The sequence below is a fragment of the Podarcis bocagei genome, assembly GCF_964188305.1.
Source record: "Podarcis bocagei genome assembly, chromosome: 3".
Classification (NCBI taxonomy): Eukaryota; Metazoa; Chordata; class Lepidosauria; order Squamata; family Lacertidae; genus Podarcis; species Podarcis bocagei.
The window spans coordinates 47915211-47930261 of NC_138127.1; the positions used below are offsets into that span (position 1 = coordinate 47915211).

Sequence of the window (15051 nt, forward strand, 5' to 3'; positions counted from 1 at the left end):
AATGACAGAGGACGAGATGGTTGGATAGTGTTCGCGAAGCTACCAGCATGAGTTTGACCAAACTGCGGGAGGCAGTGGAAGACAGAAGTGCCTGGCGTGCTCTGGTCCATGGGGTCACGAAGAGTCGGACATGACTAAACAACAAAAACAATGGCAAAATAAGGAAAAAAATAAGGATGGTAATTAAGGGGCTGTTCTTCCACTTCACCGTTTAGTGATCTGTAGTATCACTTGTTCTTTTCTCCAAGCTGTTAAATTTAATCAGGAAACTGATTAAACTGGTACTTTAAGATAGGATGCACACAATACTTTTCACATCCTGAATATGAGGAGATTAAAGGGCTGCTACTGACATGTTCATGGTCACCTCCCCTGTTGGTCATTCATTTGGCCAGAGATGCACAGATAGAGGTCTTTGGTGCAAGGGGGGGTGGAATGATGGCTGGCATGTATATCAGTAGTAGTGGCATTGGCAGGGGTGGTGGCAGCAGGGCCCCACCCTGCCCCTTGTGCATTGGGTGAAACAAGTTAAGGATATCCCCGACATCAGGCTCTCAAGATGTTTCTGAACTACAACTCCCATCAATCCCAGCAAGCATGTCCTATGACCAGGGTGATGGTAGCTGTAGTACTGTAAGTTCTTGAGGGCCAAAAGCTCCCCACACCTGCCCTATATGAATGTCAGTGATGGGACTAGGGTAAGATGTGTGACTTCTGTGACAAGTATAAAGCCCTTCTGTGGGAATGAAAGGCTAGATATATCCAGTGGCAGCAGTTTGTAAGATGTGATGAACAAGTGATCTGAAAATTGAATGGAGGATAGGTTTATCATCAACTGTTAATGTGGACTGATACTATTTAATTACATCAACCAGCCAGGAGGCGCCATTCCATTTCCCCCATTCCCCCCTATTTCTCATTTCTCCCACCAGTCAGCATTCCTGGCTACTGGGGGTGAACTAAGAGGAGCAATGAGAGTTCTTAAGGCCAGAACTAGTCACATGAAGATTATCATCTTGATTTGGCTCTTCTGTTGCCAAACTAGAAGTGTGTAGCTGCTTTGGAAAAGACACTTGCTGGCAGTGTCTTTTGTAAGATTTGGGGCGCTGTGACTCACCTCAAAGCACATGCCTCTGTAAAAGTAGTGTATGCCATTTTGGCTTGGAATATAGCCAACCTCTGCTGGTTCCAGCATGCCACTGGGTGATTTGCAATGGCATGTGAAAATAATGTCTCCACAATTGCATCAGGCTTTACTCAGTTGTCCTGGGTGCAAACTGACTTTTGCTTGAAGTCACCACACCCTCTGTGATGGTGAGAATAGGCCATCTGTAATCCACAGCCACTGCCTGTGTTCTAATTATCTTGTCAATAACACAACCCTCTGCTTTTTCAAAAAAAAATTAAAACATTTCCCCATTTTATTAGCATAATATAACTTTTATAATTTTAAAACACTTCATTTATTTACAAATGCATACCGAAATTATTCTTTAAAAAGTCAAAAGATATTTTATTTATTTTAAATTATCGTATTTTTTGCTCTACAAGACTCACTTTTTCCCTCCTAAAAAGTAAGGGGAAATGTGTGTCTTATGGAGCGAATGAGGGCTGCGCAGCTATCACAGAAGCCAGAACAGCAAGAGGGATTTGCTGCTTTCACTGCGCAGCAATCCCTCTTGCTGTTCTGGCTTCTGAGATTCAGAATATTTTTTTTCTTGTTTTCCTCCTCCAAAAACTAGGTGCATCTTGTGGTCTGGTGCGTCTTATAGAGTGAAAAATACGGTATGTTAACCTTTTTCTGCATAACCAATGCAAGGCATGCATGTCATTTTCTAATGAAACACTCCCATTTTAATGTATCAAAACTGTTTATTCAACTGAAGTCCGTATGATACAAAAGCCTGATCATTTAGTACAAGCAATTATTAAAAACAGACTTACTACTCTAAAACATCTGAACATAAACCATTAAGCAAAATAACAAATTATGTGTCCTAAAAATATCCCTAGTGTGTACAAACCAAAATCATCCCACCCCCTACAGATTTAGGACACATTTTGTTGAATTTAAAACATTTGTTCCTACTGAGGGTAGATTGTAGGGCATGAAGACTGGGCTCCATAAAAAAACAGGACAATAACTGCTGTAGCAACTGAGGGGTACAAAAATGAGTTATTTAAATCTTGCTATCCCATGGCAAATGGAAGGCTGACTCTACTTAATAAAAGCTACATGTCCTGTTGAGGTCTTATAATGAAAAACAATAAAAGAGTATGCAAGTGTAAGGCGTGCACGAATACTAAACTCCCTCTTCATTTCATTGATCATGTTAGGAGGTGCTCCGATTTTATCAAACAACTTCAGCACAGCTTCCAAGGCATGTGAATGTAAATCCTCTACTGAAAAGGACCGACGTTTTAAGAGCCGACTCAAAACATCCATTTAAGTATGTGCCTGAGGAGAAAACCCCATGGCGTGCTTAAAGCACCATTTCAACTGGTGACATAATGCCACTACTATGTGCATGAACACCCATGACTGATCAGCCTGGATTTATCTTTGGAGATACCTTTGCTAACCAATACTCAAGGAAATGTTGTGTTCTAGACCAATCCTCCAGATGCTCTTGGACTGTAACCCCCCTCAGCACCCGCCAGCATGGCCAAAGGTCAGGAATGATGGGAGTTGGGAGTCCACAACATCCAGAAGGCACCAGGCTGAGAAAGACTGTACCAAAAGATGGGTTTGGCCTTTGGAGGTGAAAGCCCATGACTTACCATGGGCGGAAGCCGGCGGAAATTAAAAGGAGCCATTCTTTGTCATCACCTATCAAATTCCACTTTTAAGAACTGTGTAAGTTCTTAAAAGTGACAAGCAGTATCCAATGCTGCAGTTCCACTGCTACAACATACTTCTGTAATATAATGGAATTTCCTCCTCTGTCTCTTCCAGAAGAGGACACTCCAGAAAAGATTTTGGGAGCACACAGGGGAAGGAGCCAGCAGAACTAAGCATGCAGAGCATTGAATACAGACTTCTGCATGAGTTACTAAAAAAAGATAGCATGAATGTTACCATTTGACTGTTCATGTAATGAGTCTTACCTTCCTTAAGCTTTCTCTCTTAAAAAAACAACACAGCCCACTCATTTTTTGTCTATTTAGATGTTTTGCAGAGTTTGACAATAAGTACAAGCATTTATTTAAAAAACAGCAAATATTTCAAACTTTTAAAGAAACTTTTGTATTCTTTGGTTGTGTGTTGTTATGTTTTGTGATTTAATATATGTACTGTGAGACAGCAATCACATTTCAGAGTCATTAAAACTGTTGCATTAGTTTTTTCTTGAGAACTTGTTTTGCTTTACCAACCTTTATTAAGCAAATTATTCAACAGTGGATGGATTCGTTTGGACAATGAGAATTATAAAATACATCAAACAGTTATGTCTGAAGTTATAAATCGCAATATACAACATTTCTGCAAATACAAAAACCCCTGTAAAAAGGTATAAAACTGATATTTGATCTTCCAAACTCTTCTTAGTAATATATTTTAAATCATGATGGCTGCCATGATAAACATAGGTTTTATACATTTACAAAATATTTTACGTATATGAAAGTATACACATATTCCAATCAAGGTTTCCAGTCATAATAACCTTTTAAAAAAATATTGTGTTCAAAATAGTACCACTTTAATCCTGTCCATCACTGCATATAGCATTTAACATCTGGATACTTTGAAAACCTTAAAATATTTGTCATCATCCAAGTTACATAACCCAAATTTAAACACTTTTAAGTCCCACTAATTTTAGTTTGGGGACCCCAGGTTGCAATTCTATGGTCAGTAACTCAATGGGCTTACTTCAGAGTAAAGAGTTATAGGATTGCACTGCTAAGCACATGCTTAACTCTCCTAGATGTGGTTCGAATATCTCACTGCTTGATAATTGCCCATCTTATCTCTTATCATGTGCTTATGGCTAGCTTTGTAAATCCAGCTTTTAGACATCTCTGGGAAAGCTACAGTTCTCATTTCATGGATATGGTAACCTTGTTGTGATTTTTCTGCCCTAGGGACTTTGGAGGATAAGACTGGAAGCTGGCACACATTTTTAATTACTACTACCATTACTTCTGCTAGAGCGCGTTACTTTTTGCAATTTATTTGTATCAAAAATGGGATTTCAAAACTCGTATAAAAATGTTTACAGGGAGCTCCATTTATCAAGGATAAAATTATATCAGATATTGGGGGTTGGAATAGAAATGCAGCTCTAAAGCTTTCTTCTACCCTCAATTCACAGCTGAGAAATGTAAAACATACAAAATATTTTCCAGTGCTTGGAGACTGATTGACATGGGGCGGGAGGAGATTTATGTAATTAATTTGAAAACCTACAGAATGCCAGTATGCATTATACTTGTGCATACAAAATGTTGCAATCCTTGCACTTGAATTTACTGTGGAGTAAGTAGTAACTATTTGAGCTCAGTAGTCATACTGGCTGCAACTCTTAAGCACTCTTCTGGCGCAAGCCTCACTGAAACTTTGCTTCGCTTAAAAGATTGTGTGCTAAATGTATAAATATTTATTCTGCACTTTTCCAAAGCATTCTCATAGACACTATATTGCTGTAACTGCTTTTAGTTTTTTCTAAAATTCACATCAGACTGACATTAGTAGATAAGGATCCTGCAAACCTAGACTCTAAGGGTTGTGCTGGTCTTAAAGTGTAAAAGGAATTTACTCAGTAAAATATCAAAACATAGAAATAAGCCACGCAGAGACACATCTTACTTTCTTATGAGGATATTACAAGGAAACTTGTATTAGCCATCAAAATACAATTTATTCTGTCTTCCTTGTAAAAACAGCAGCTGCCAGATCTGAAAATGGATACAAGACTAAAAACGAACTGTGAAATTTGGCTTAGTTATTAGAACAAAGCTAGGAATTCTATGTCAAATGAAAACAGGGCAATATAAGCATGCTCTTTCCCACAAGCCAGAAACGATATAGTTTTCTTTACTGAAAGCGATCTTTTCTATTAACTCCATATCAAACACGTTCGCCACTGCTGTAGATGGGGTAGGGTTTGATGTTGCCCAGGACTTCATCTTCCCAGTTGGGGAGGCAGCAGAAAAAGAAGGCACAGCCTATCACAATCACAGTGCTTGCCCAACCAAAGCCATAAGCCCAGCTGAACATGTTGCTTCCTGTCAATGGAATGTCCTCCACAAACATCACTGGATAGATGACCAGGCCTATAATTTGGAAAGCAGCTGAATGGGGGAAAAGCGAAGAAAAACAAATTAGGAGTGAAATTAATAACCTTTTGTCCTGAGAAACTTATTTGGAGCTAACTGTATTCTTGTTAAATGTTTCATCAGTTACTACAATTACAGACTAGTTGCAGCACGCTCACGCTGGGCGTTCCAGAATCATTAACTATGTGTTATTTCTGAGCAGATGAAATAAAGAATGTTCAACTCAGTACTTGCCTTGCAAACTTAGCTTATCAACACCACAGACTCAAAGTGGTTTTAACAGTCATTCCCCCTTCCAAGAGAAGCTGGGAATTTTTTTGGGTTCTGTAACAGAGCATTCTTAGCACCTCAATACTACAGTTCCCAGGATTCTTTCTAGGATACTAGGAACTGGTATGGATTTGCAGTGTCAATAAGTTTCCACAGGAGTGCCTGAAGATCCTAGCAGTCGTGGAAATTCTTCACATAACTGGGAATTTATCCACACACAAAAACCCTGTATGTTGCAGTATAAAAAGGAAGAAGGAATGATGGGGGTGTACAAAATCAGGAAAATGTGTCAGCTGCCTCCACTTGAGGGTGCTGCATCTCAAGCAATGTCATGTAATGTACATGCATTTCCTGCTTTAGGAACACAATGCATTCCCTGAAAATTGATTGTTAGGCGAGCATTCATATAATGTGTCCATGATTTCCATTCGCATAGCGAGTCAACAATGCATTGATTACTATGGGGAAATTTCTAATACACTCCTGACCCTAGGAATCTTGCACATAGCAAGGTTTGGGTACTAATTCCTGGTGTTCAGATAAGTGAATTTCGCATAGCGAGCATTCCTAAAGCAGGACCTGTGTTTAAGGACGCTAGCAGCGGCTTCAGCCTGGCATGCAAGTCATCCTGTGAACACGCATGTCTTGAGTCACCTCAACACTAATACCTGAAACACATATAAGACGTATCTGTCACTGAAAATCAAGATAATTTAGTTCCTAGAAACAACAACATTTGACTGCTAAAGTACATAATAGTCTAGTTTGGCTGTAACAGTAAGCAATGGTTTATTAACACATGCATGAGCCTGGGGTTTATCTATTCACCCTCCTGCTTGCTCCTCCAGGCCAAAGATCAGAAACTTTTACTTTCAGTTTCAAGTAAGCACAGTGAAACATTTGCATCCAAGCCATTTAGTTAAAGCAGCCACTATGTTTTCCAGGCAGATGCCTTTTCTGTAACTAGTCCTAGGCAGCGTGTGAATCTGCAGTGAAAACAAGTTACAAAAATTATCTCTGCTGCTACTTCTGCAATTAAAGAAATCACAGAAACTGTAGCATTATGTACCTGTGTAGCAGTTGTTCACAGTCTTTATTGGCGGTTGGTCAAGATGGATTTGGTGCAGGGGAAAGTAGTCCCTATTTCCCCCAACATGGAAAATGGCTCTCATAGAGAGGAGCTCTATAGGTCAGAATCTGAGACTAACAGAGGTTGGAAGTCAAAATTAACATAAATGTTGGTGGGAGTTCGGTGCCTTAAAACGTGTGTGTGTGTGTGTGTGTGTGTGTGTGTGGTGTTACAAATCTCAGATATGCATCCCTAAATATTACAACCTTGATTACTTCTGGACTAACACAAGCATAGTCACTACTGATTAGTTTTTGAAATGAAAACAAAGTTTTCTCTAGGATCAAGAAGATTCTGGAAAATAAATCTAAGGAAAGTCACATTGTATTCAGTGTAAGCCCATTGTTTAAAAACAGTTTCTCTTAGCTGCAGTCTTACCAACGACGAAGAGCAAACCTCCAATGCCTCGAACAAAGTTGAACCGTAGAATATCAATGGAAAAGGCTATGACTGCCAGGCAGAAACAGATGCAGAGGATGACAAAGCCAACAAGGTATGTAGCAGCAGAAGCTCTTCCCCAACCTATGATTTAAAATAAAGAAGGGGAGAAAAAGAGAGGATATTATATACACACACACATATGAATTTAGAGCTTAGTGATGCATGCAGAGCACATATTTCACATTTTGCAAAATTTGAATGCAGATCCAAGGTAACACAACTGTGAATAGAACGCACATGGGTTTTTTTTTTAGAGAAGGAGGACACGAATCCTGTTGGATTTATATACAAGCAGCAACCATTTTGTGTGGGGGTTCCATTCTTGACCCCCATGTGCATCGGCAGCGAATGCAAAAGCCTGCCCCACCCCATTTTCAGGCCACTTCTGGGTCAGCAGCGATAAGCGTATGCATGACCACACGTCAATCAGACACCTGTAAAATGGTTGCTGCCTGTCTATACTGATATATAGCCTAGAATCCTGTTTCTTCACAGTGACCAACCTATGGAAAAGCCACAAGCAGGACATAATGGCAACAGCCCTCTTGCACCATCGCCCTCCTGCAGCAACTGGTATTCAGATTCGCTTTGATCACACTGCCTCCGATCAAAGAGATAGCATGCAGTCATCATTACTCATAGCCTTATCCTCCATCAGCATCATATCATTATTGTACATTATGTTGCTTCTCTGGGCCCTGCTCAATTATCTAGGGGCATCCAGTGTTGGATATACCCTAAGACAGCCAGATATTGAGAAAAAGGGTGGCTTAGCTGTGCTTTAAGCTGGTAATGTGAACACAGCCTAAGAGTGTGAGACAATGGATTTACATGACACTGGAGGCCAGTGGTAATAACATATTCTATCATTTTATCAAAAGGTATTAAGAGAAGGAATGTATGGATTCAGTAATAATGTGGTAGCCAAAAAAACCTTAACTGCATTGAAAGTCCCAGATTGAAGCTGTTCAGTTTTAATGAGACAGAAAATGCACAAGTCAAGAAATGAGACTAGATCCAGCAGCTTGCTTAAATTAGAGCTGCAAGCTTTAACACAGGCCTTCATGTGCACTGAAGAGTACAATTCTGTGCCCATGTATTTAGAAGCAAGTTCCACAGATAAAGTTAAGTGCTGTACCAACATGCCAAATATTCCTTCCAATGTAACTTGAAAGTTTCCTGCTCGTAGATTGCGTCCTTTTGTTGCTTCTTGTTGAGTTAGACACCAGAATTATTGATGACTAGTCTGTTAATTGGCCCTTGTCAGATTTCATTAAGCCAGGGGCTTTAATTACCAACCTGAAGCACTAAGTTTGCTCTTAACATTTTTATATATTGGGAAACAGCTGACAGGTTCTAGGAGCCACAGGTGAGGTTGGGGGGCCAAAGATGGACAAACTACCCCAGAAAAAGCACCCCCGCCAGAGGTACTCCTCCTCCCCTAACACCACATGCACAATGTGCTACATCTAAATGTAGAGGGCACAGAAAAGGCTGTATAATGCCCAGCTTACACATAATGCTACACCACAGTTTAGCATTATGTCTGAACCCTAAAGTGTGGTTAATCTGACATGCATTTAATAAGGACAAGCCAACTTCGTAAACAACGGTTTGAAGTTGGCTTGTTTCCACTAACAAGTTAAAATTAACTGCATTTCCACTAACATAGTTAAAATTAACTGCAGTTTGTCCAGGTTTGGATATCAGAACAAGCTGCAGTTAGCCAAAACTGGAAGTGGAAGCTTCCAAAACCCTCACAAAGGTGCGCCAGAGGAAGAAAAGGTAGTATTCAAGCCCAGTACTCACTCCTATTATGCTAAACCATGTGTATTATTACATATGGATTATTATTGTTATCTATATACTGCTTACTGCCAAAATAGGCTTCTAAGGATGGCATAGGAGAGCACACCTTAGCTTGTGTTGCGCATTTCTGTTTACACAACATCTTTAAAGGCATACCGCTTAATTGCATTTGTCCCAAATTGTCTCTAAGGATGATATAACCCTTAACCATTGTTAAATCTGGAAGGGAAAGATAGAAACTAAAAAGAGCTGGAGAGAGGAAGTGACTGATCCCACAGCTTGCCTCCAGTTTCAGTGCTTTAACCATGACCATCAGCTTGAGCAGTCGTTAAATCATCCTGCGTTCTTCCTGCTGTGTCTCAGAATTAAATCAGATGCAAGGGTTAGTAACAGGCAATTATTTAATAAATAAAAGGACAAAAGTAGGTTCAGCTATGTAGGTCTATGATGAATCCACTGATTAGAACAGTTTATAGCTGTAAAGATGCTTCACACACAATAATTCAGGAAACTTAATTATAAAGCTTCTTTGTACCTCAAATGATTATGAATGCTGTGTCTGTAAGTTTGTGGTCCTGGGGAGATTGGAAAAGCTAATATGAAAACACCCAAGCAGTTGGGCTTGTTAAACTTTGATCCTGATCATAATTGTTACAGTGATGGTGCAACAGTAATAATAGACATAATTATTATCATTCCAGCGAGCAAGCCACTCCTAAAATCTCTATGGCTATTCAGGGCTCAGTCATTTATTTTTATATGATCACATGCCTTTGCCTCTGTACATTTTCGCTACCCTTCTTCGGCTTCAATAACCCTCTTCAGGCAGCATCATGCTTCACTGTAAACTCAATACGTCAGGCAGGAGTGGGGCTGTGCTGAACTGCCCCATGCCACATCATGTCACCTACAAACTCCCCTGCCTGTGCCTCACATACACTCGTGGTCACATAGGTGGCATGGAAGCCTCCGAGTATTCAGCTGCACATGAGAAAGCCGTCTCCCAGCAGAGATCTCCACAGAAATGACTACCTGGCACAGGGCCTTCTCAGCCCTGCTCCTCTTCATGTGCTGAGTATAATGTGCTGAGTATACATAAAAGTATAATTCCTGAATAGTCAAGTGCTAACCATGGTTAACATTATGGTTCTACTCCTTCCTAATCATGGTTTGCTAACCAAACTAGTTAAGAGGGGATACAGTGGTACCTCGCGTTACAGATGCTTCAGGTTACAGACTCCGCTAACCCAGAAACAGTACCTCAGGTTAAGAACTTTGCTTCAGGATGAGAACAGAAATTGTGTGGCTGTGGCAGCAGGGGGCCCCATTAGCTAAAGTGGTACCTCAGGTTAAGAACAGTTTCAGGTTAAGAATGGACCTCCAGAACGAATTAAGTTCTTAACCCGAGGTACCACTGTACTCTTAAGTATTAACTGTGATTAATATTGTTGACATAATGCTTAACCACAGTTTAGAGTTGCCCTGCCCAGCTGCAAGGGAAACAATAGCTATATATATATTTTCTATTGATGGGAGTTAATTTTGAGGGGGAAATACAGCCATACAGGAGAAGAAACTTGCCCGGTTTCTTCCCCATTTCTGTACTCCACGCAAGAAGCTTCCTTGGGCTGTGTTTTCATTACAAAAAAGAAAACCTGGGGAAAGAGATTCATTATTCCAAAGTTAAGTCTAATTTGCTTCTCAGACACATCTGAATTAAGACGCTGGCAATTTAGAAATCATTACAAGCAGAAGTTCCCTCCCATCCCTTCATATGGAGGGTGTGGCTCTTTTCCATACCCTCTGCAACACTCAAAACCAGCAAGTACAAGCTTGATCATGAAGCTGCAGCCAAGGACGGTTTGTATCAACAAGTATTCTTTCTTGAAGTTAAGCTTATTTATGCTTGGGAAGGGTGGGGAAGAAGCACTAGCAGAGAAGGAGTTCAACCAGAAATCTCTCACACCACCATCATTCTGTGCAACTGCTTCACACGGCGTCCATTGCCATATTTTAACAAAGAAAACATAATGGCAAGCAGCAGGTTTTTGTGGCAATCTTACAAACTAACTTGCTTATTCTGACAAGTCAATCTTAGTTGAGTAAAGAGATTTGACTCCCATCCAGTTCCAGTGAATTTGAAGCACACCACCCTTATTTGGAAAGCAGTATTTCTAAAAATCTACACATGTTCTCAGTCGGTACATAAGAGATATGCTGAGGGAAATGACCTGAGAATATGTACCAGTCTCTCTAAAAATCCAGTCTACCTGGCTGGCGCAACAGCCTAACTTCTTCATTTCATAGCAGCTACCTGTCATGTTTTAAGCATCTCACTATGCATGGTAGGAACTGCTCCCCACCCCATAGTTTTCCCTACCTAGAAAATGGAAGATATTTCCAGTCTACTCTAGGTTACAGTAGACTGGAAATATCTTCCAGTTCTCACCATTTACTTTCGCCTTCCTGACCTGTTGAAAGGTGCCAACGCAACATAATATTTCCTATGAAAAATTATCAGCTTCCAAACCACATGGGTGACCCTTGCTAGCAAGTTGTGTTTTGGGGGCTATCTACTTTAAAGAGTAAAAACTGGATCACATGCAATTCCGCTTTCAATACTCTTTGTGCCTGTAAAGGTTACACTGCTTCATTTCTAGTCAGTGCATATACTGTAACTTCTTGGTTAAATCTGGCAACTTTTTAAATCACAAATCTTCTGGTTTATTTTTGTTTCACTTTTGTTACACTATAGCCCCGCTGGTTAGCAATAATGTGGTAGTTTGTGGGGACACATCACAGAACAAACTATAGTAGAACAAATCTACCAGTAATGCACTACTATCATGCCAAGAACATGTTGCAGAACACACCCACAATAAAACACCAATCTGGAGGGCCCAGGGTAAATTGGGATGGCAGGAGGAATGGGAAAATCTAGTCTGGTTGTAGCACAACAGCAGCCGGACATCTTCACACATGCCTCTAATAATGTATATGAAAAACTCTAAAAATGTCTTTCTTTAGAAAAGAAGCAAGTTAAGATGATACTTATCCAGCATCATCCAAAAAATTATTTTTATTTTTAAAAAACTTATTTACTATTCAAACTGTAAGCTCCCTATAAAAGGTTCCAACCCAGAACAGTTTTTTAAGCATGAGTGAAAAAGTGCCTCAAGATACGTTTAGGTACAGCTTGCAACTTAAAATAAACGAGATTCTAATACAAATAAGCTGCTGCAATTAAATCTGCAGTAGTCTGCTTGAGCAGATGGGTTATGGCACACTGTAAAGGCAAAGTGCAGCTGTGACCATTTTTAACTTAGCAACAAAACAGCACAATAGGAGCGGTCTTATCTATGCTTCTCTAGCACTGATATGGTTGCTTGTCTATAACCGTCAACTGTGTACAGAGAGCCAACAAGTATATAGTTTGCACATCCCTAAGGAGAGTTCTGACCTTCATCTGAACATGTTTAGGGTGGGGCCAGGCTTGCCACTCCCCATGAGTGTCAGTAAGGAGGCAGTTGCTGTGAAAGATGATTCCAGAGTTAATTTAAAAAACAAAGTCTCTAGTCCTTCTACAACCCAAGATAAGATGAAAAACATAGAGGCGGGATTATGGCCATTATTATTATTATTACCACCCTGCCCATCTGGCTGGGTTTTCCCGGCCACTCTAGGCAGCTTACAGAATATATAAAACATAATAAAGCATCAAGCATTAAAAATTTCCTGATACAGAGCTGCCTTCAGGTGTCTTCTAAAAGTTGTATAGTTCTTTATCTCCTTGACGTCTGAAGCGAGGGCACCCTTTCAGTGTTTTTAAGCAATGAATGAAGTCATGAAAAGGAGTTCTGTTTCCTGATGTTCATTGTTAAAGCTTTTTCTGTCTTGCCTGGTGAATATGTGCCCCTCAGACAACAATTCAGAAATCCAGGATAGCTGTGACTTGGCAGTAGTGTTCTTACACAAAAACAGATTGTGAAGACAATTCGTGATCTTTCTAACTCAGCTTTCTATATAAGAGATTTCTAAAACGGGCTTTCCACTCCACACCCCACTACTGAATTTGTAAAGCATTTAAAAATGTCCACTAAAAGCAATTTAAAATGTATCTGCCAATGCAGGAAAAAGTCCGTCATTATTATACCCATATTTGCAGGGAGCAATTGTATGGCTCGGAGTATGGGTCATGGCAGCCTTGTAAAGCACCCCAGTGTCATTATATCCTTTTTGTTGCTGGCGTGGGAACTTTTACCTAGTTTCCTGGCATGCTTCCCCCTTTCACACCCTTCAAGAGAAGTGCAGCAGTAACACAACTAAGGGACCATTTCTTGTTTTCACTCCATTATAAGGATTGACGCCTTCCCCCTGCACTTCTCCCACAGCAGCCATTTTCAATGGGCGGAAGTTAAAATCGTGTAAGGAGCCTGTTTTTAAGGGCCACACTAAGTAGCAATAAGGTTTCTCTGTTCCTAAAATCCAAGTGCTCACTGTTATATTAGTTCATGGGCACCATACAACACCCCCCCCCCCCCGCAACAACGTATTACAAAGACTGCAAAATCTGGATTTATTTTGTTTTAGTTCTTTTTGTTCAGTGAGAGCTGAACTTCTTGCATGACTTCTTCTATGCCCCCAATTTGAAGAATCAGAAACAGCTCTGCAGAGTCTGGCATTCAAAGAAGAAAGTCTCATAGGGCCTCCGTCAATCACACATATACTTGGATTGTGGCCTATGTATACGGCTGACATTATACCCAAAGGAATAACTGTTACCTACTATTTGTGCCTATTCTGCTGACAGAATGCAGCTTGTCTTTCTTGAATGCTAAATTTTATATTTTTCCAAGACTAATTAGCATGTTCACAGCCAACATATAAAAGTTCTGAACGTTTTTACATGCTTTGAAAGAGTAATATACTACTTTGTGAGAAAGTGTTGATTTTAGAGCAGAAGTAAACCTGTATATGGAAAGTCACGTTCCAAAATTATTCCAACAGGTCGAGCCACCAAGCAACTCAGAAGCTGCCATGCGAGGATCCCTGTCACACAACGGACATCTTGTGCACTTCAAACAAGCAGGCAACAATGCCGCTGGACAAGTCTTCTCAAAATTAAAGAAAATAGCATTTGATAGGGTGAAGGGTGTGGCCTCATCCAAGGCCCTTTGAAATGAAGAGAATGATCGTACAAGTCACTGGCATAATTGAATAATGTCCTCTTCTTTTGTTGAAGTCTAGTTCTCATTACACATCAAAACAGTTAACTGAGCAATCTGAGAGCATGCAAGGCGTTGCTTTTTTAATTCTTATCCCTGCCTCTCCCGCAGGTCCTAGCAGTTTTTCTTAGTCTTTCCTCTCCCTGTTGCCTAATTCAATGCCAGCCCAGTTCCTATTCTGCCTCCCAGGCTCACCAAGTCCCAAACTTTCTTCTACCGGGATTGGATAGTTTTAGTTTTAGTTAACAGCCTCAAATATGCCAACGCTTCTCACAACTCTCACAAGGCCCAGATACGAATAGCATTTCCTTAACAGCAGGCAACGTTAGCAAAGGTGACCTTTGTACAATGCATCCTGGGCCTCTTACCGGTGCATTTTCAGGCACCAGTTTAGCCACTTAGGCCAGAACTGATGATTTAGATTCCGCCCCCTTTCCCCCTCCCCAGTTATTTTAATGCCTGGTTGTGCATGGATGGGTCCAGTCCCTGTGAAGCCCATAACCAGCCCATGCTCCCGATTTCGGATACTCACTATAATCCATCAGGGATCTGCACTCCCAGTTCAAATCATTTTCGTTCGCTTTCATGCAGTCCGACCAGAGAGAGGCTTTGCGCACGTAAGGCTGTTCGGCGGACTCGAGCCACCCCCTGCCAGACAAGGCGATGATGCCGAGGATGATAGCTAAGCCCAAGAGAAGGGGCAGGAGCCACCGGCACCTCCAGCAGGCCAAGCCGCAACGAACCATGTTGGGCAGAAGAGGGGGAAAAGCGGAGAGGAGGAGAAGTTCCCTTGGACTGGGCCGGTGCGCGCGCGCGAGGCCGCTTTTAGGAGCTGGGCGCCTTTTAATCTCCGCGCAGGGAGGAGAGAGCCGCGCCTAGATTCCAGGCACAGAG

At 40.9% G+C, this 15051-nt stretch overlaps 1 protein-coding gene across 3 annotated transcripts; it reads right to left on the minus strand.

Moving 5' to 3' along the window:
- Window positions 1-1852: 1852 nt before the first annotated feature.
- Window positions 1853-15051, minus strand: LOC308583497 (p53 apoptosis effector related to PMP-22-like). Of its 3 annotated transcripts, none has more exons than XR_014006255.1 (4): window positions 14690-15051; window positions 7061-7204; window positions 4415-5298; window positions 1853-4355 (listed from the first exon to the last, which is right to left on the minus strand). XR_014006255.1 is itself a non-coding variant. In XM_081187488.1 (3 exons), exons 1-3 carry the CDS (start codon window positions 14901-14903, stop codon window positions 5075-5077), a joined length of 582 nt encoding a protein of 193 aa, XP_081043614.1. In that variant the 5' UTR covers window positions 14904-15051; the 3' UTR covers window positions 1853-5074. The 3 variants fall into 3 exon arrangements, 1 of the variants encoding a protein (XP_081043614.1); XR_014006256.1 differs by having other exon boundaries at window positions 1853-4085; window positions 4122-5298; XM_081187488.1 differs by having other exon boundaries at window positions 1853-5298.

Bases quoted from the DNA above. Each gene is read 5' to 3' on its own strand.
- LOC308583497 (XM_081187488.1), bottom strand. From the start codon at position 14,903: ATGGTTCGTTGCGGCTTGGCCTGCTGGAGGTGCCGGTGGCTCCTGCCC. The intron at 7,205-14,689 runs GTGAGTATCCGA...TTTAAATCATAG, and splicing joins CAGATCCCTGATGGATTATA to GTTGGGGAAGAGCTTCTGCT. The intron at 5,299-7,060 runs GTAAGACTGCAG...TCCCCCATTCAG, and splicing joins AGGTTTGCTCTTCGTCGTTG to CTGCTTTCCAAATTATAGGC.